General features: G+C 33.9%; 2 protein-coding genes and 1 pseudogene across 4 annotated transcripts; 1 reads left to right on the forward strand and 2 right to left on the reverse strand.

The window, feature by feature from the left end:
* The first annotated feature begins 529 nt into the window (after nt 1-529).
* Nucleotides 530-1,264, forward strand: LOC123914812 (annotated as a pseudogene).
* A 1,300-nt stretch (nt 1,265-2,564) lies between these two features.
* On the reverse strand, nt 2,565-6,564 carry LOC123913082. Of its 3 annotated transcripts, XM_045963685.1 has the most exons (3): nt 6,095-6,539; nt 5,932-5,980; nt 2,565-5,834 (listed from the first exon to the last, which is right to left on the reverse strand). In XM_045963685.1, exon 3 carries the CDS (start codon nt 5,742-5,744, stop codon nt 2,931-2,933), a length of 2,814 nt encoding a protein of 937 aa, XP_045819641.1. In that variant the 5' UTR covers nt 5,745-5,834; nt 5,932-5,980; nt 6,095-6,539; the 3' UTR covers nt 2,565-2,930. The 3 variants fall into 3 exon arrangements, with proteins under 3 accessions (XP_045819641.1, XP_045819638.1, XP_045819639.1); XM_045963682.1 differs by having other exon boundaries at nt 5,932-6,564; XM_045963683.1 differs by lacking the exon at nt 5,932-5,980.
* A 7,344-nt stretch (nt 6,565-13,908) lies between these two features.
* LOC123913083 (CTL-like protein DDB_G0274487) lies at nt 13,909-18,201 on the reverse strand. The gene is made up of 3 exons (XM_045963686.1): nt 16,737-18,201; nt 15,784-16,129; nt 13,909-14,304 (listed from the first exon to the last, which is right to left on the reverse strand). Exons 1-3 carry the CDS (start codon nt 17,798-17,800, stop codon nt 14,044-14,046), a joined length of 1,671 nt encoding a protein of 556 aa, XP_045819642.1. The 5' UTR covers nt 17,801-18,201; the 3' UTR covers nt 13,909-14,043.
* Between the last annotated feature and the right edge of the window lie 1,323 nt (nt 18,202-19,524).

Here is a 19,524-nt window from a genome sequence, read left to right on the forward strand (position 1 = left end):
TGTAAGGAGTATGATCTAATCAGTCACCATAATATTATGTGGATACACAATCATGTGTAATTCAATATTGAATTGGAATCATGTTAGCCTTCTTTAAATGACTTCATAGTTGGATATATTTTTAGTTTGTAAATTAGAAATTGTGAATGTTTTAGTCTGAACTGAAATTAGATATATTTGTTACAAGGACTTGAAAAATGATGAATAAAATATACTTGTCAATTTAGTTTACATAGCAGAAAGTGTTATTATATTGATATGCATTCTTCCCAAAGAAATATAAAATGTTGACACAAGACTGAAAGCATTCTCTGATTGGTTGCTGAAAACAATGGTTTCAAGCAAGCTTGATGCTATCTTTCCAGCCGCTACTAGTGAATAGGCTCTATTGATTGAGGAGTTATGGAAAGATTCAGCCATTGAGACCTATATAAAAGTTTACCTGTGTTTCATGTAGATAAGTACATTCACATTCATTTATTTACTTTCAAATTATTGTAAAACTTATTAACAAATGTAAATCACAATTATGTCAGAACAATATGCCAATGTTGCTGATTTTCGTGAGCTTGAGCCAAATGAGAAACATTCATGCTTAGAAACTATGCCTGTGTAAATACATGTTTGTTTGGGAGGAGGGGGGGACCCTCTGCTATAAACTATTTTTGATATGTAGAAAACTGTTTTTTGTGCTTCCTTGAGTGACTATAATCAATCAGTTTTCTACAGATGGAAATGGTTGTCTCACAAACAAGATGATATTGAGCAGGAAATTTTTTGAAACCATTGTTACTCATCCAACATTTGAGCAAATGAACTTCCTCTTGGTATTAAACAAATTAGACTGAGTGAGCAGAAAATAGAACATGTTTCACTGACTCAGTGTGACTGGTTCTCTGATTTTCATCCGGTAATTAGCCATAGTTGCCCCGGCAGCAACAATAACAACATTGACAATAACCCCTCCCTAAGTCAGCTTGCTTCCAATTACATAGCAGTTAAGTTTAAGAGGCTTTATTCATCTCTTACAAGGCAAAGCTTGTATGTGTCCTTAGTGAAGGGGCTGGAACCTGATAGTGTTGAAGCAGCACTTAAATATGGAAAGGAGATTTTAAAGTGGAACGAGGAGAAACCAAACTTTAGCCTAAGCGATGACTCGATGCATAGCATTGAGGCGGGTTCATTCACGGAAGCACATTCCTTCTTCCACCGGCTATCGAGTTGTAGTATACCAATGCTTATATTTGAAAATAAAATAAGCTGATGCTTGCAGATAGTAAGTTGTTATTTTTTCTCACATAATATCACATATGAGTATCTTCCTGCTAGCTTAGATTTTACTACAGAAAAGACAATTGAGCTGGTTGACTATAATCACAAAAGGCAGAGAGATTTGGTGCTAATGCATTTTAATGCAATGCTTATCTTTCTCACTAAATTTTGTTTACATTGGATTGGTTATTGAAAATTAGTCGGGTGCTTTGCTGAGAAGTTCAGGCTCGATGGAATTGTCTGCTAAAAGTTATTTTCCACAACTTTTCTTTGTAGGTTATGCTTATGAGCTATGAGGAACTTTATGAGATTAGGCTCAACCATCAGTTTCTTGCATAAATTGTGTTAAGGTAAAGATAATATATGGTTGCTTCAAGTTATCCGTGAGAAATTTGAATTTGGTTCCTTGTGCAGTAAGCCTCGGGCCGACCGAGTTTCAAACTTCGGACACTGAAAAACTCCACCAAGTTAAGATAAGTACTTCCTACTACATAAAATTTGTAACCATTTTTTAAGTTCTTTCTAATAAATGCAGCTTACACATTGTCCACCATGAAAGTTGTTTGGGCATAGTTCAATATAAGTTTTTGAAATATCTCATTTTTTAAGTGTTTCAATATAAGTTTTTGAATATGTTCGTTCGAACTTATATCATAGGTGGAAAAAGTTTTTACCTAAATGCATGATGGTTCCATGAAAAATTGCCAAATCAATCAAGGATATTGGCATATGACCAAAATACCAAGTGTATGTTTAGTACCACAGTCAGAATTACGGTAATTCATCGTAATTTTGCAGAAGCTACAGAGTGTAGCTTTTAAAAAATCACGGTGGACCACCATAATTCTGTCATACCGACTGTGATACCAAACATAGGCCAAGTGTTCACCAAATTTCATAAGATCTTACTGCCCAAATTGCAATTTGATATGCATAATTATTATCTCCTAATTGGCATCTCACTGCACGCCCAATTCATGCAAAAGCTGACATCTTGTTTCTTTACATTGGCAAAGCATAGCACAGTGATTAGTCAACAGCTTGATGGACAAAACATTGTGAAACAAAACATAGTGGGGTAGGCCCAACAATGATTGTGTACAAGCAATGTACATCAGCTATTATTATACAGTACAAGAAAGGGAGGCACGTCCTGCTATGATTCAGATTCTAGTCTCATTTCAGTCAAGTGTCTCATATTTAAGTTTGTTACTAGTAACATTTATACTATTTAGGAACAAAATTTAAGTCAACAAAGAAAGCATTCACCACTGAATGCATCAACTCTAGCATGAAAATGAACACTACCTTTTTACAAAAGTTGGAAATCCTTTTATATGCATAAGTAGAAGTGTAGAACAACTAGTTCTATCAATATAATTTTGCTTCAAAGTACACCATGACTTTCCAATATTGTAACAAATCTCTAAAGCCAACTCTACAAGAAGCTCAAAAAACAGAAGAGGAAAATGAAAAAATGTAAACGACAAGAATCGTAAACTAACAAATCAACCCCTGTATATCCACCAACATACACAATTACCACCTATCCAGTCTTCCTGCAGCTTTTAGCTGCTGCAGCCTTTAGAAACATGTCACAAATAATATTTCATGTTCAGTTTCCAAAATTGAATAAAATCACCTGCGACTTTGCCGTCTCATGTCTCAAAGTCTTCTTGAACAGTAGGAAGACCCCTTTCTATGATAAAGGCTGGGTTAAGAAACTTTGCCACAAAAGCCCACAATTTATATACATCCTCAAAATTAGTCAGAAATCCCAATGAAGCTGTGACAACTTCAAGCCTTACATAGCTACCTTTTCCATCGCGCCGACCACCCTCCATGGGCCTGCAAAGCGTTGTATCTTCAAGATTCAGCGCAACGCGTTGCTGTCTTGAGCTATCAAGAATCTTTATATGACTAAGAATACCAATACCAAGAGAGATTCCCTCCTTCTCAGCCAGCTTTTGAACAATCTCAGGATTAATTAGCCCTCGACTTCTATCCCTAAGGTTGAAAGCCACAGCTGCACCTCTTTCATATTTTATTTTGGGGCCATAGATGTGAACAAGGTTTACTTTAACATCATCAGATACAGGTAACTTTAGTTGCAGTAGTGAAGTAACAAGCCAGTTTATCAAAAACCGAAGTCTAAGTGTAGTTTTATTGAGACCAAGCATATCAACATGATCAATATTTCGACACACTATCTCTGGATCCCTCCTGCCCAAATCCTGTCCATCGCCATATTCTCCGTCACTGCTGACCTCGTCATCATCTAAGCTAGTTGCAGATATGTCCCCCATCTCCAAGGTCTCTCTTAGGTGCTCTTTACGATTGTCTTCCATGCTAAATGACACTCTTCTTCCTCTGCCAATGTGTTCATCATCTTCCAAACCAATTAGCCTGCTACTATCAAATCGATTCCCTTCTCTCCGACCCAACAACCTAAATTCACCTTCAGTTTCCCTTCTTATAGCACTCTCTTTTATATCAGAACATATTTCAGAGGCAGAGCCATTCTCCAAGCTTTGATGCCGAGCAAGAGAATTTGAATTATTAAGCCAAGATCCTTTCACAGCAGTGGATCCATTATGAACTGCTTCACTGGTTCCAGATTCTTCCATTATTTCACTGACATGTGTATGATCTGACCCATTTCCATTCATCGAATAGTGATGAACTTCTTCAACATAATCTTCTTCAGGGACCTCTTTGACACGGTCTAGTTCTTGTGACATTAGGACAGCAGCATCAAATGATAGAACACGGTGATCATCATGAGAACTTTGCTTAACCTCTCTGTCATCATACATAGGACTGCCATACATCTTGGAAGATGGTTTTGGAGAATGTTGCTTCTGGTTCTTCCTCCCGTTGAACCAGAATGATGGCAGGGGAGAAGCAATCTTCTGTTTATCTGATTGACCTGCATAGTCTGATCCCAATGGACTCTGACCCAAATCTATCCAAAATGAGTTGTCAGATGACTCATCCTCACTGAAGACAGGGCTCTTTATCACTTCTCCAACCGATATACTCCCAGTCTCTTCAAATATAGTGCTAGTTCCATCTCTTTCTGAGTTGTCATGATCCATTTCAGTCTCAAATACATCTCTGACTTGTGCAGATGTGTATGCACCAGAGAAGGCCGGCAACTGTGGTCCCTGGCGAGGTTCAAAAGTCTTATCACCAATCACATGGACTTCATTGTCTTCAGTCCCAACCAATCTATCCAAACCATCTACAGAATCACTCAAATACACTGGAAACTCAGGGGTAATCTTCACCATTCCTGAACCGGTGCTCCCAGACTGATTTTGAAGGCTTGCCATCACAGATTTCTTGATCAGAAGACAACCAAAACCGGTGGGATCATACCCAAATACCCTGTAAAATGATGTAATTATGAAATCTGGCCTGAAAAGGGACAAGCCAAGTGAATCCATGTCCTTAGGGCCCAATGACCCAGCATCAAGCAAGACATGCCAGTTGTTCTGCTGTGCCAAGGCCATCCACTGGTACGAATACTTAGCCCCAGTTACTCTAGACTGCACTGGGAACACAAAAAGACCAGTAGCTGAATCCTTCTTCCTCTTTTTCTTATTGGAAATCTGTTTTCTCAAATCAGTAGAGCAAAGTTTGAGAGTTGGCCATTTAAACCATGCACTGTGAACTTTGGCACCTTTACTCCTAGCACACTGAGCCATCCAATTAACAGATTGACTGTCATGATCGAACATGGTCAACAGTTTTTTGTTCGTCTGGAAAGGGTACGATTCAGCCAGCAATTTAAAAGCTGACCCTCTGCTAACAGTAAAAACAAGGCCATATTCACTCTCAGGTATATTCAGATAGTCCATAATTCTAGTCTTTATATCATGCTCAACAGTTCCTTTCTCAGCACCACCATAAAGTGCATGATTACTTAAATTTGCAGTTATCTCAGACAAGCTAAATGTACAAGACTCCCAATAGTGAATAGTTTGAATAAAAGAGAAGAGACCGAATCCACAATAATCAAGGCATACCTTGGGTTGACAATGAGAATATTCATCAGACCTCAATTGATCAACTTTCTCTGAGGAAACATATTTGGGATACATTGTAAGGAACATGGAAAACGCTTCTTGGAGACTGAGAATTTCTTCCTCAGAATCGAACTCGCGTTCAGCTGCAAGGGCAGTAGCACGAAGAAACTCACGCTGCGCATTCAGCCTAGCCAGTGATCTGGATCTCCCAAGGCTATCATCCTGATTCCCATCAATGTCAGGTTCAATGTCTTGCGATTTAGACAGTACTCCGTCTTCAGAAGCTTCTTCAAGAGCTTCCCTCAGCTTGTTTTCTTGCAGCTTCCGGAGCATTGACGGATTTCTTTTTATGTCAGCTGTGGATTCACCTTTCCTTCTACTCTTCTTGTCCAATAACATAGAAGCACAGTGAGAAATAGGCTTCCACAGTGAGAGATGCATTATAGCTTTCCTCTTATACTCACACAAAGCAATCTGAGACAATTCTTCAAACAGCTAGTGCGCAAAGAAAAAAGGGTTTACCCCATCAATCTGCAACAAACAAGTAAACAACAAATATTAAGGTTCACCCAAAAGTAAACACAGCTAGAATATAATGAATCTAGAATCTTGAAGACAAGTGACTAACCTCAACAAATTCAAATTCAAATTCAAATTCAAACCCTATAGACCAGATCCTAAAATTTGCAAAGCACAACTAGTTTCACGAAATTGAACCAAGAACATGAAAAAGAAAGAATTTTGAGAAATGGGTATGAATAAGAATCAAACTAACGTAATAGAAATCAAACCTCAGTGAACAAAACCCACTTCACTCTCTCTCTTGTTTCTCTCTCTAGGTTGCTGCAGCAAAATTAAAGCAACGTGCCCCACAACAAAGACACACACCGATATGTATGAGTGATATCTTCTTCACTGTACGAATTTGTTCTTAAATTTAAAATCCAAAGGAAAAAGGAGAAAGAAAAGGAGAGAAAAGAAAAAGGAGAAATTTCAATTCAAGAAAGAAAGAAAGAAGAAAAAAAAACCCAATTGTACTTTCTCTAGCTTTTTTTGTTGAACCACAATCTCTCATATCTGGAAAAACGATACTGAGATTAACAACATCAAATATTGACTCTCACAAAAACCAAATTTGTTAATGTTAGTGTTATATTAAAATGGAATTGTGATTTTTATCACATTTTTTAAGATTTTTTGTTTACTTGTACTACATGTTTGTAAATGGGGTTTGACTTTTTCCTCTAATTTTCTCTTTGGTGAATTTATTTTGGCAATCCTGTCTTTTTCTTGTGGACCTTTTACCATAAGGCTTACATCTATTAAATTTTAATGTATCGGTACATTAAATTAAATAATTAGTAAATTAATGATTATTTTATGTATTAAAATATTATTTGTCGATTATTGTATTTCATAAATGATGATTTCATAAGAAAAAAACACGATTTCATTGTTTTATAAGAATTATCCTAACATTTTTACATTTTTTTCATAAAAAAATTCAATAATAACTATTATGAGTGATAAAAAATTAAAAAAATATAAAATTTTATTTTTTTACAATTTTGATAAATAGTATTTAGTTATTATAATATTTTAAATAATAGAAAAATGATTTCTTTCGAAAAATATTCACTTATCTAGTAATTTAGTGATCTATTGTACGGTATATTGAAATTTGATAGATGTACCATAAAATTTTCCTTACTTTTTCTTTTTTTTTTTTAATACTTTTCATTGTCATTAACAATAAACAATCTTTGTTGGGAAATCTTTGAGGAGTATAGAAGGTGAATTTTTTCCTGTCAATTGAGTTTTCTTCGTACACATAATTTAAAAATCAAATTTTTGGTCACGTATTTAAGGAGACTATAAGACTCTTATTATTTGGATCAATTCATTGTAGACAAAATCTTTATCTTACTTTGACCTATGCGAAGAAACAAATTAAAATCATAGAACTAATATACACACAGTTGAATCAAAAAACTTGACCAATTTAGTCAGGTGTTTAAGATTTAGATTTTGGTTTGTTAACGCTATATTGTCGGATAAAAGTTTTATATATCTTTAGTGAGCATTTTTTTTTAAGAGGCAAAAATGGAATATATATATATATATATATATATATATATATATATATATATATATATATATATATATATATATAAGAGAAACAAATTAGTGATATCTTGTGCCAATAGAGACCACAACAGTTTACAAGAGTATCAAAGAAATACAATCAATGGAAACCCATACAAAGTAATGGAGTCGACCACCAACAATGAAAATTTGATACTAAAGTTACATTCGTCGACTTCAACCACCAATAAGAAAATAATTTGACTTTATCTAGCATTTGGTGCAAAGAAGAAGTTGTATTCTTGACCTTATCTTTAGTGAGTATTTAGCTATCTCCATCTCTTGTATTATTGCTATTTTAACATATGAATGAATTTGTCAAAAAAAACATATGAATGAATGAATTTTATTTTATTGTCAAAAAGAAACTTAAGTTCTTTAGCGTGTATTTGGTTCTACGGTGATTCAAGGGGCCGTTTGGATTGCCTTATTTTTGAGCTTATGCAAACAGCTTATGCAATATAAATTAGGTTTTATACTATTTTATAAGTTCACACCGGTGAAAATTGTATTTTTTTTATACGCCATTTTATCATAAACTACATTGACAAACTTATAATAATACGTAAAAATTGCATAAGTTGTTTGCATAAGCTCAAAAATAAGCTAATTCAAACGGGTCCTAAATTGACTTCGAGTCAACATATATTTTTTAATGATTTCTTTTAGGTACGTTTAGAATATTATAAAAGATTCCTCGACAAAAAACGAATTTAAAATTTAATCTATAGATCATGATTTTCGTTAATTTTATCTTAAACCTTTACCATTTAAAAAATTCATATTTAATTAATTTCATGTTAAGAAAATTCAAATTTTAAGTATATGAATTTTATATGATATTTTGAACATGTCTGTGAAAAATCATTCAAAAATTAAGTGTTTAATGATAATTATACGAATTTAGTTTTAATTAGAACTAAAACTAGGTGTAGAAAATCATTTATAGGGAATAAAAATTAAGTATGTATTAAACTTAAAAAGCACATATTTTAGAAAGATGAAAAATATATTTAACTCTTATAGACTATAGTAATACTCCAAGATAACATAAATAAAGTTAAAATTGTCAATGGGTACAAACAATATGTGTGAATGTGTTGCGTCTCAAAATTACATGTAAAATGAGGAACGGAGCTGTGATTTTATTTTTATTCTGGAAAGCCTAGTAGAAAATTGTGGATGTGATCTTGCATCTTTTAACATATTAAATATAGTTCTACTTACAAAACAAAACCCTATTTTAATTATAAACATGTGCATTTTTTTAAAAAAAAATTTGATAATTGGGAGAGGGCAGCTCAGCTTAGATGAATGGTGAATAATAAGATATTAAGATTAGGATGATGATATCATTACAAGTCAACAAGTTTTTCTATGTAAAATTGCCTTTGGTTGATTATGCATTGATTGATCATCATCAGCCTTTGATGGAAACAAGAATTACTTCTTTAATGAAATTATATATTGGTTAGAATAAATAGAACCATTTTAAAAGCAATAAAGACTCAAATTACCCTCATCTTTAATTTGAAGCATAGTAGTAATATTAGTAGTATACAACAACTCCATCCGACAAACCAACCCAAACCACTAAAGAATGAAAAAGAAAATAGAAACATTTGCATCTCTTTGAGGCTTCAAATGAATAGATGTCTATAGAAAGAAAATTTTAACTCTTATCCATATAACTATATTCTCACCTCTACAAACTAAAAAAATATTCTGGTTTTACCCTTTATTTTTACACTTTATTTTTGCACTCTTAATTTTAACATTATATGAATGTTCCAAGCAGGATTAATTTGCAAATCAGAACACTCATAGATAGTGTTCGGGTTTGAATTCATGAAAACTTACTCTCTCTCCATTTCTTTCTAATAAATTAGAATTTTTGGTGATTTTGTTTGAAAAAATGAATAATTTTAGTTTATATATGCGAGACTCGATTGGCAAGGACATCGCAAATTATTGTAGGAATCAGAGTTCGAACTTTGATACTCTCATTTATTCACTTTTAAAAAAATGAAATTTTAACAACTAAACTACTTGAAAAAAAATTATCTGTATACTAAAAATATAGGAGTGAAGATATAATGTAATTAAATGTGGAGAATAAATTTTCCCTGTAGAAAAAGACTTTGGTTTAATAGATGTGTGATGGAGCCTCACTTTGCCATCAGAGTGGGTCTCCTCGTACACCAAAGTTATAGACTAGGATACCAAACTTTTTTTTTATTCAATGGAGTGATTATACTCTTTAGAGGAACTTAATTTGTTGACAATTGAAAATAATAATGAGTAGATTGTGTTCTTTATCTTGTTATGATAAGACTTTTTCATTTTCATGTTTGTGTTTTCTTAGCCCCACCTTTTTCATTTTTTGACCTATGTTCAACATTCAATAATCGCTAAGTCCAGCTACAAACCATATTCCGATTGATGGATTGGATACCTTTCAATTTCATCACTTAATAATATCTTTCATAGCACACACTATAGAGATTAATATTGGTAACATTTACCGTAATGCATAAATTACTTTATACAATAACTAATAGTTGTTTCTTTTTAACCGATCGTTAGGTGGTTTAGTTGTTTCTAAAGACACTAGTTAACATGACTCTTAATCAAATATTTTTTTTTATATAATTAAGAGAATAGCGGTTATCAAAGGAACTTTAGGAATACCAATTAAGGTACACCCAAAAACCCTCGTCGTCTACTGTCTCATAATTATATATAATAAAAAAAAAGGTACAAGAGAAATAAGAACATGACATAAAACCTAGCCCAGTAAAGTGCAGTTCAACCCAAATAGGTGATACAATTATAGAATCAGCACGAATTTAGTCAACCTAATCCAGCCTAACATATGTGAATTAGACTCGAACAACATGATCCTAGTTGAATAAAGTATTTACATTTAGTGTTTAAGGCGTATCAAATATGATTAAGTATGATTAAGTATAGTGAAAGAAATCTATGAAAAGTTTCCACATATTCCCTTCACTACATGTAATCTTCTTTGGTGACATAAGTTTGATTTTTCTTTTTTTGGTACAATAAAGTTTGATATTTTTTTGACAAAAAAAAAAGTTTGATAAATAAACTTCTGAAAAAATATTAATCTAATCTGTTTTATACAAAATATCACCAAACTTCACATATTAGACTACTCGCTTATAAAATAAAAAAATTAGACTACTCTTTTTTTTCTTTTTCGGGTCACATATTAGACTACTCCTTTTTCTTTTTTTTGGTTTTATAGACTACTCCTTTTATTCCTAGTACTAGTATAAATAAAAATGTCCCCTGTTTAATGGTGGAACAGGAACTGGAAGCGTGTTTCGATGTATTTGATGGGATAATGAAGTTTGAAAATAAAGGAGCTGGGTCCATATCAAGAGGATTCAGGAAAGTAATTATGAAACTAGCCTTTGTTCATTTCTTTTTGCTTGAATATATTTGTCTCCATTTGAAGATTTGGAAGTTACTTTTTAAGAACTCTACTTTTCGCGTTCCCAAAATGCATCCAGATTTCGCATATATAGAGTGCGAGCAGATTTCGCCTAAGAACTCATTTGTGGTCAAAATCGCCTAAGAAGAGGTAAGTACACATTTCAGTCGTTCTCAATTTCTAGAAAGTGAATGTTGTATAAGGTGTTCGCTTTCTAGAATGTGAACGTCTCTGATATTGTTGGTTTGTTGGTTTTTGTCTGATTCAATTTATTATATATGTTATGCAATTGTATTGAGATACTATGATTTTATTGTGCAGACATGATCATATAACTAATTTAGTTAGGTGTGTTAAAGGGAATAACACATCTTCTATGAGGGATAGGGAGGTGGTGTAACAGCTCGGGCCCCTTCTCTTATATAGTAGGCGGCCCGACACTGCACCTCACGATCTTCTCCACTTCCCTCTTTGTAGAGTTTTTGCCTTCGGTGGGAATCGAACCACGTACTCTGGAGTTCAAGTACATGTTTGAACCACGTACAAGCTCAGCTCCTCATCTTATTAGTGATCTCATTCAAAAACTCGATGCTCAGTTTGCCCTTAAACAACTTTGGCAAGTTGATTATTTCTTAGGCATTGAGGTTCATCATTTGTCATCAGGAGATCTACTAAATCAAGCCAAATACGTCAGAGACTTGTTATGCAAGGCACACATGGAAGACTCCAAACCAATTGGCTCTCCTATGATGAGCAGCAGCAGACTTAGCAAATTTGGCACTGATTACATGTCTGATCTTACTCTATACAGGTCAACTGCTGGTGCTATTCAATATGCAACACTAACAAGACCTAACATAGCCTTTAGTGTCAATAAAGTGTGTCAGTTCATGACACAGCCCTTAGAATCCCATTGGAAAACAATCAAGATGATATTTAGATATCTCAAAGGCACTATCAGTCATGGCTTGCTCATAAACTCATCATCTACCAGTCCACCATTCTCTCTAAGAGCCTTTAGTGATGCAGATTGGGCTACTGATCAAGATGACAGACGATCTACATCTGGTTCTTGTATTTACTTTGGCCCTAATCTAGTGTCATGGAGTTCCAAGAAGCAACTACTTGTTAGCTGAGCATGGCAAATACCACATCAGACTTACTTTTGATACAGTCACTCCTACATGAACTTCAAGTGCCCATCCACACTCCCACACTACTTTGTGACAATCTAAGTGTTGTTTCCTTGTCTCACAATCCAATCTTGCACTCCAAAACCAAGCACATTGAACTGGACATTTACTTGTCAGAGAGAAGGTCATTTCTAAGCAACTAGCTTGTCAGAGAGAAGGTCATTTCTAAATCCATTTATTCCAAACTCAAAGTGTTTTCATTACCTAAACCCATTTAAGTTTGAATGGGGATGATAGAGTATGACATTAGTGTATGTATTTACTGATACATACCAATACATGTAGTATAGCCTATGTATAAATTCAACACTTGTATAAAGGAAGGTTCATTAACTACCTTGTTGAGCTGCTGACAACTTGTGCCTGCTGCAATGGAGCAGTTACATGTTAGTTAGATTTGTAGTTAGCTATATATATATTGGAACATTCCTCTACAAGCTCAATTCAATCAATTGTAACAAAAAAATTATCATTGAGAAAGAAATTAGTTTTATATTTTTCAATATGCTGCATGTATTTCAAAATATTTCATTGTCTAATTCGAAATCATCTTATGTAGCACACACGAAAAAAAAATCACTGATTAAACTCAGCATTCTTTTTAAACTAATGAGTTTATGAGTTAGCAAACCAATCTAATTCAAACTTTGTAAATTTTTGGACTTGTCAAAAAGTTACTTCTCTTAATAGCCTAGTTTCTAAATCTACTACTACAACACCAGTCGCTTCTGTACATTCTCTTCAGCAGAATTCTCTTTCAAGTTTGCCTCACAATATTCAAGTGCAAGAGAAAGACGTGAAAGCTCAATCTGAAAGCAGAGGATATTCACCTTCCATGCTCAGACTAACAGTGAATCATCATATGCTTCTTCTCCTCCAATGGAGACCAATATGAATGAAGGTGAACCTGATATTGAGGTCCAAGTTACTCCTGATATAGTTCTTGCCAACACTTATGATCCCAATGTTGTGCTTTCTCCTGATGTTTCTGTTGATCTCGAGCTCCAATCAGAATTAACAACTTTCGAAACAGACATGGAGGTCATCAGTCTTAATGCAATAAATAATCTTTTATCAACTTTGGGTTTTCAAAGTAAACCAGCCATGTCATCTCAAAGTGGAACTTCATCTCAATTGGTTATTACTACTGATGAATCTTTAATTGGAGAGTTTCGAATTTTAGCTTCGACAACCTTACTTCAATACTTGCTTTGGAAAAATCTCTCAACTTATTTAAGCAAAAACTCGAAACTTACCAGCAACTCCTTCCTGCTCCTTAGCTTACAAACAACGGTCTCTTCTAATCTTGAAGACAAAGTGAAAACTTATCATGTTTGTGACCAGGAGAGATCTTTTAAGGAGCAGTCTGATTCACAAGCTAATTTAGTAGGCTAGCCTATTTTACATGTCTAAATCAAACTAAATCTTCTAATAATAAATGACAACAGAAAAATATTCCCCCCCATTAGGAAGCATAAGAATTAGATACTTGGAATTGTTGGGTTTACAGTTTTACATGGCTTGGTGAGCATCTACAACACTCATTATTACTCAGCTCTTAAAGTTAAGAACAGTGATTTTGGTGAATATCATTTGTGGAGGGATATATGAGATGGATGCCACATATAAGTTTACTAAAGTAACAGAACAATAAGTTATTTTGCTCAGTCCTCCAACAATTTTCTTATTAGAAGTGTAAACTTGTGCCTCTTCCCACTCATACAAAATACACATGAATTATGATACAGGTTACACTATAAACTGAAGTCAACTTTCACAGTAACTAAAAATTTACCCTATGTAAAAATTGTAAAACAAAAATTTATATTTATAGAAGAAACATTCAAAAGTATGCACAACAGGTTTACAGACAATTCTAACTCCACATTTTCCACAAAATATCAATCCAAGCATTCAAAAACATTTGAATCCTAGGAATTATTTATACACCTAGAGTTCTTGTAATATTAGATTGTCTAAGACTTCTACTTATGGGTAGGTGAACGTAAACTTCGTGAACGTCTTGTTTACAAACCTCTCCTCTGTCCCTGTCTATGGCATAGCAGACATAAATTGTGTCAATTACATTGTCGAGCACATGCACAAGGTAACCCAGCACTATTATCAGTAGAAGCCATGCTATCGCTGCCACAAAATATGCATCAGACCCGAGATTGGTCGCAGCTTTTAAGATAACACAGGCCTGGATATAGATTAGCAATAAGGAAAAACGTAAATATAGAAAACAGAAGATAGTGAGAATGGAAAAACATGGCAGCAACAATTACTTAAATAGCCAGAATAACCAACTCAACCAACGAACTGGCACGGTTCTTTTCTCCCCATATCTCCAAAAGTCTAACAACAGAATTCTCAGACTTAAAAAAGGTTCATATCATTTTTAAGACATCTTATCAAATGCCAGGAGTTTTAAAAGAAAATGGAGTTTCAGATAATCCTCTATTAACCTCCTCACCTCTTAACACAAGCTCTGTGTGTGTGTGTGTGTGCTCTATTTTTGTTTTGCTGAAGAAGTGGGATTTTAGATAAAAGGAGAGAAAAGGAATAAGAACTTTGAATAGTAGCATGGTATTGACTTGATACAAAAGACTAAACAAAACATTAATCCGTATTTGTAGGGATACGGATACCTATACTCAATCCTAAAATAATAGAGAAACCAGGAACAAATAATAACAACTTAGAGAGATGGAAATTAATAATAAGAGGTGATATAAGATATGCTAAAATTGAAAGTTGATCCCAGAAGATAAACCAATACATTCTAGCATAATATCAAGATAATATGAGATATCACTGTCTAACATGGTTGAAAATATGCTTAACAGTTAACATTGATATTTTAAGTTTAACATGACTCTAACTTCAAGAACTATTGATTATAGTACTCTAAATCTCCTATTATGCTTAATTTTGTCAAGAGAAGATTCTTGTTTTGGTGATTTAAATTGCTCATCTAACTTGAAATTAATACTTCATTACTTCTTTGTTTGTTCACAAATCTTAGTTTAAGTTTTACAATGATACTTGAATCGAAATGTGTGTCTTCGGCTTTGTTTGGGAGTTTGTCTTCGGCTTTTAGTGTTTTTTTTGTAGAGAATGATAAATGAATGCTTATAATTAATATATTTTTAATAGAGAGTATTATAACAACAAAAATTAGATTTGGAGGATTTATCCAAAATCCTCTTCCAATACAATTTGAGTTCCCAAAATTAGGGGGATTTTGTATTATGGAGAAAAATAAGCTCCCCAAAGCCCTCCATTCTTTCCACTTCATCCTTCCTTTTATTCAAAGTCCTCCCCTCCTAAACTCCCAAACACACCCTTAATGAATGAAATTTTAGAAAATGAGGTTTGAGAGATAATGCTCCTTTTACTTCCTAACCTCAAAACAAAGAAACATGCACTGGCCATGATTTATGGTTAGCAATCGAAATTGTACAGAAGTTAATGGGAGGTAATTTTTCAAGATGTCTGTCAATACTCAATAGTCAACGAAAACGAGTTAGAGCTATACATATTTCATCATACTTCAAGAGGATTTGTTGAAATTTACACTAAGCACTTAGACATAGTAACAAATCTCTAACTTGCATATAGTGGAAAATCTCCAACACAAAGGACAGGGATTAAAAAGAGAAGTATCGGAGTTACATACCACAATTGTGTAAATTGCTGACAGGACAAAAACAATTCCAACCAGAAGACGAGATGATATTGTCTCCACAAAAACAGCAGAGAGAAGGTTACGTCTTAGAAGTTCATATGTCATCCTTGAAGATGTGCAGTAAGCTTCACCGGTTATTGCAGCAAAGTTGATAGTAAACTTGTTAAGAAAATCAACAGCTGTCAGTAAGGCATTTACACAGCACCGCAATACAATGTTCACTAGCCCTGGAGCACCTTCTTGCCTTGCATTATCAACGACAGAACGCACTAATCGAACAACAAAGATAAGCAATCCCGACAAACATATTGTTCCAGAAGAAGGACCAAAAGCATTTCTGCCAGCCAAATTCTCACAGTTAATGTCTCACTTAATGAAAAACAATCATTCAACTAGTCTTGATATCTATTTTCATCTGTTTTCCTATCTATCATTCAAGGAATATGCTATGCCAAATGATTAAATTCAGAAGCAAAGCAACAACACACATCAGAGGTAATAGCTCACGGCTCTCTTGAACCATCAAAATTTCACAAGCAACCAATTTGACCATTTGATTCATCGGTTTAAATAAGAACTGAAAATGGAACCAAAGAAAATACTCTCAAACTAAGCATTTCAACATCAAGGTAGAAACTGGAGTAATAAGCTTAGATCTGTAGATATTAAGCACACAATTATAGTTAAACACTTAAACTAACCATTCTCACACTAGAATTTGTAGATATTATGCAATATTATAATACTTGTACCCTGAAACAAAATAATGATTCCTTGCTTATCTACCTACCATTGAAAGAATTTTTGTCTATACACACAGTAGGAAACCTAAAACTAATTGTATTTTATCGCTCATTTCATGTCAAATAAACGATATATGACTAGAGTGAAATGAAACATGATATCCACAAGCAATCAAAACAAATAAGAAAAGAGACATAAACCTGAGAGAAGTTCTAATAGTCTTTGTAGGAGTCTCAAAATCCTTAGAGAAATACCAACGAGCAATAGTTCCACTAATGACATAAACCTGAGCTTCAACCATAGCTGCTGCTGACCACAACATAGTAAGTATTGCCAATGCAAAATAAGCTGGAACCCAAGAATCCTCCTTCCAAACACAATCATATTCACTATGCAATTTCTTCGGCACGACCTTCCCATTATACTTAGCAAACACCAAAAAAACCACAATAGGCACATAATACACAACAAGGCCAACAGTTAAACAAGGAAGCACCCCAAACAAACCCATATTCCAAGAAAGTGCATCAGAAGCAACCCCAATTATACTGACAGTGAGTTCCACACGGTGCCAATTCAAAACAAGAATCCACACAATCACACCAATAACCAAAAAAACAAAAACCAACACGACAATTCTATACACCATAGGAAAAGCATCACTACATGAAGTTTTAATAGTGCAAGCAACAAACCAATAAACATTTAAGAAGATAGGAATAAGAATAAAGAAAGGAAGAGAAGCGTAGACAAGGTGTTTGGTGTAATGCTTCAGTAAAAGAAGCAAAGACCAACACATGGGTATGCTTAAAATGAACGTAATAACAAGTGTCCATATTAAATCTTTGACAAAAGGTGAAGATGAAGAGAGAAAATTGGTGGGAAAAGTTGATGGAAGTGAAGGGTTGATGCAAGAGGTGGTGTTTTTGTCATAGGTGTAAGAAGAGAGTGTTGAGTAATTGGTGTTTCTATGGAAAATTGAGAAGATTCCAAAAGCGAAAGTGGAGAGAAGAAAGAGAAGAAAAAGGATGAGAAAAGGTAGGTCTTTGAAATAACGAGGACCGTGATTGTATGAGATGTGAATGTATTGTTGATTTGTGTCAGATTCTTGGTTTGAATCATGGTCTTTTATTGGTGGGTATGTTGTTGTTGTTGTGATTGAGGGTTTTGATAAGAAAGGTTGTGATAATAAAGAAGAAGAAGAAGTAGATGAAGAGTCGTATGGAGATGAATTACCTTTGTTGTTGTTGTTAGGATCATCCATGATTAGCTCAAAGAGAACAAGAGATTATGTTTGTTTGTTGATGATGTTTGAGTGAGGATCTATGTGTGTGTGTGTTTGTTTGAGGTTGTTTGAATGGTTGATGAGTGAGGTGATGTTGTTTGTTTGTTGGGTTTTGTTTGGTTGTTGGACTCAAAATGTTTAGAAATACAGAGTGGCTTAAGATGGAGAATCTTGTAAAAGGATATGCATAGAGAAGAGAAGAGAAGAGAATGGTTTATGAGAGAGTTTGGAGATGAATGAATGAATGATGGGATAGGACAGCAAATATTTCGTATGAATGAATCTGGTTGGAGAAACAAACGGAACGTGGTACTTGTTTTCTCAGGTGATCATCATGTGATATACACTGAACCCAGTGAAATTCAATGGTTCCAAAAAGTACTTGATCAAAGAAAAAAAATCAAATTGATGACAAAATGTAAATTAAAATGGCTAATTTTTATGTTTTTTGAGTAATTTAAAATGTGATTTATTTTATTTTTTACCAAATAAAAAATATTTATTTTTTTATAATAATAAACAATATTCATTCATTTAAATTGGATGAAAACATAAATATAAATTCAAAATAGCTAAAAACAAAAGAGATATTTATTCTATGAACAAACTCACAACATTCATGTTAATAGCAATTGCATAAGCCAACATATTTGATTATATTGAAATGTCCAGAATATTATTGCATCTACATGCGTTGATAACACTAAAGCCATTGATTGGATTTGCATTACATCGAACTTATCCTTCAACCTAAAACAAATAAATACCGCACCAAGAAGAAAAATTAAAATACACCGCATCAAGACGAAATCACAAAAACTAAGGAAAAATCATTAAAGATATGTGGAAGTCCACACTTATTTAACAAAAATGAGTGATTTTCTATTTTAGATTAAATTGCACTATTGGCCCCTAACTTTCACAACCTTATGATATTAGCCTCCTAACTTTCATAGTAACACTTTTGGGTCCCTAATTTTAGCTCTTTTTACAAATGGTTTGACCTCGCAAGCCACGTCAGCAAGTCAACGCACACGTGGATAGTGACTCAAATGACATGCTGACGTAACATGTGATCCATGTGTGCGTTGATTTGGTCAAAATTAGTGAGGACTAGTCTTTTGTAAAAGGTATCAAATTTGGGGCCAAAAGTGCTATTATGAAAGAGCAAAAATCGTAAGTTTGTCAAAGTTAGGGAGTCAAAAATGCAATTTAGCTATATTTTTATTTTATCCTCTTAAATGCAAAAATGTGACTAGTGTTGAACTTGATCCAAGTGATAAGAGGTTTAAGGCTTTTGAAAGGGACCAATTATGACTATTGTGCGAATTTATCGTGTGTGTCCCACATATTCTTCGATGAAGATTACTTACTATTAAACAGTTTCGCCGAAGATGAACGGGGCTAAGCAACCTATCGAAGTTGTGGGATGTAAAAATAAATCAATAGTGGAGCGTTACTCCATAGAATGTAGTACCCGCGCGAGCAAGGTTGAATGATTTTCGTCCCTGCTCGACGGGTGCATCTTACAGTCAAGCTCTCTTCTCCCTTTGCACTTGAGTGTCAATCTCCGTCTAATCCAAAAAAAACTTTGAACGCCTCTGTTACCTCTTGCGAAGCCTACACCCCATATTTATTTGACAAAAAAAATGCACTTTTCACCATAAAATGTTGATATATGTGTGTTCCAATAACATTTTTCA

The sequence above is a fragment of the Trifolium pratense genome, linkage group LG3 (assembly GCF_020283565.1).
Source record: "Trifolium pratense cultivar HEN17-A07 linkage group LG3, ARS_RC_1.1, whole genome shotgun sequence".
NCBI classification, from domain to species: domain Eukaryota; kingdom Viridiplantae; phylum Streptophyta; class Magnoliopsida; order Fabales; family Fabaceae; genus Trifolium; species Trifolium pratense.

Excerpts from the sequence above, each read along its gene's own strand:
- LOC123913082 (XM_045963682.1), bottom strand. The coding sequence starts at position 5,744 with ATGCATCTCTCACTGTGGAAGCCTATTTCTCACTGTGCTTCTATGTTA.
- LOC123913083 (XM_045963686.1), bottom strand. The coding sequence starts at position 17,800 with ATGGATGATCCTAACAACAACAACAAAGGTAATTCATCTCCATACGAC. Across the intron at positions 16,130-16,736 it reads ACTATTAGAACTTCTCTCAG|AAATGCTTTTGGTCCTTCTT; the intron begins GTTTATGTCTCT and ends TTTGGCTGGCAG. Across the intron at positions 14,305-15,783 it reads CAGCAATTTACACAATTGTG|GCCTGTGTTATCTTAAAAGC; the intron begins GTATGTAACTCC and ends ATCTATATCCAG.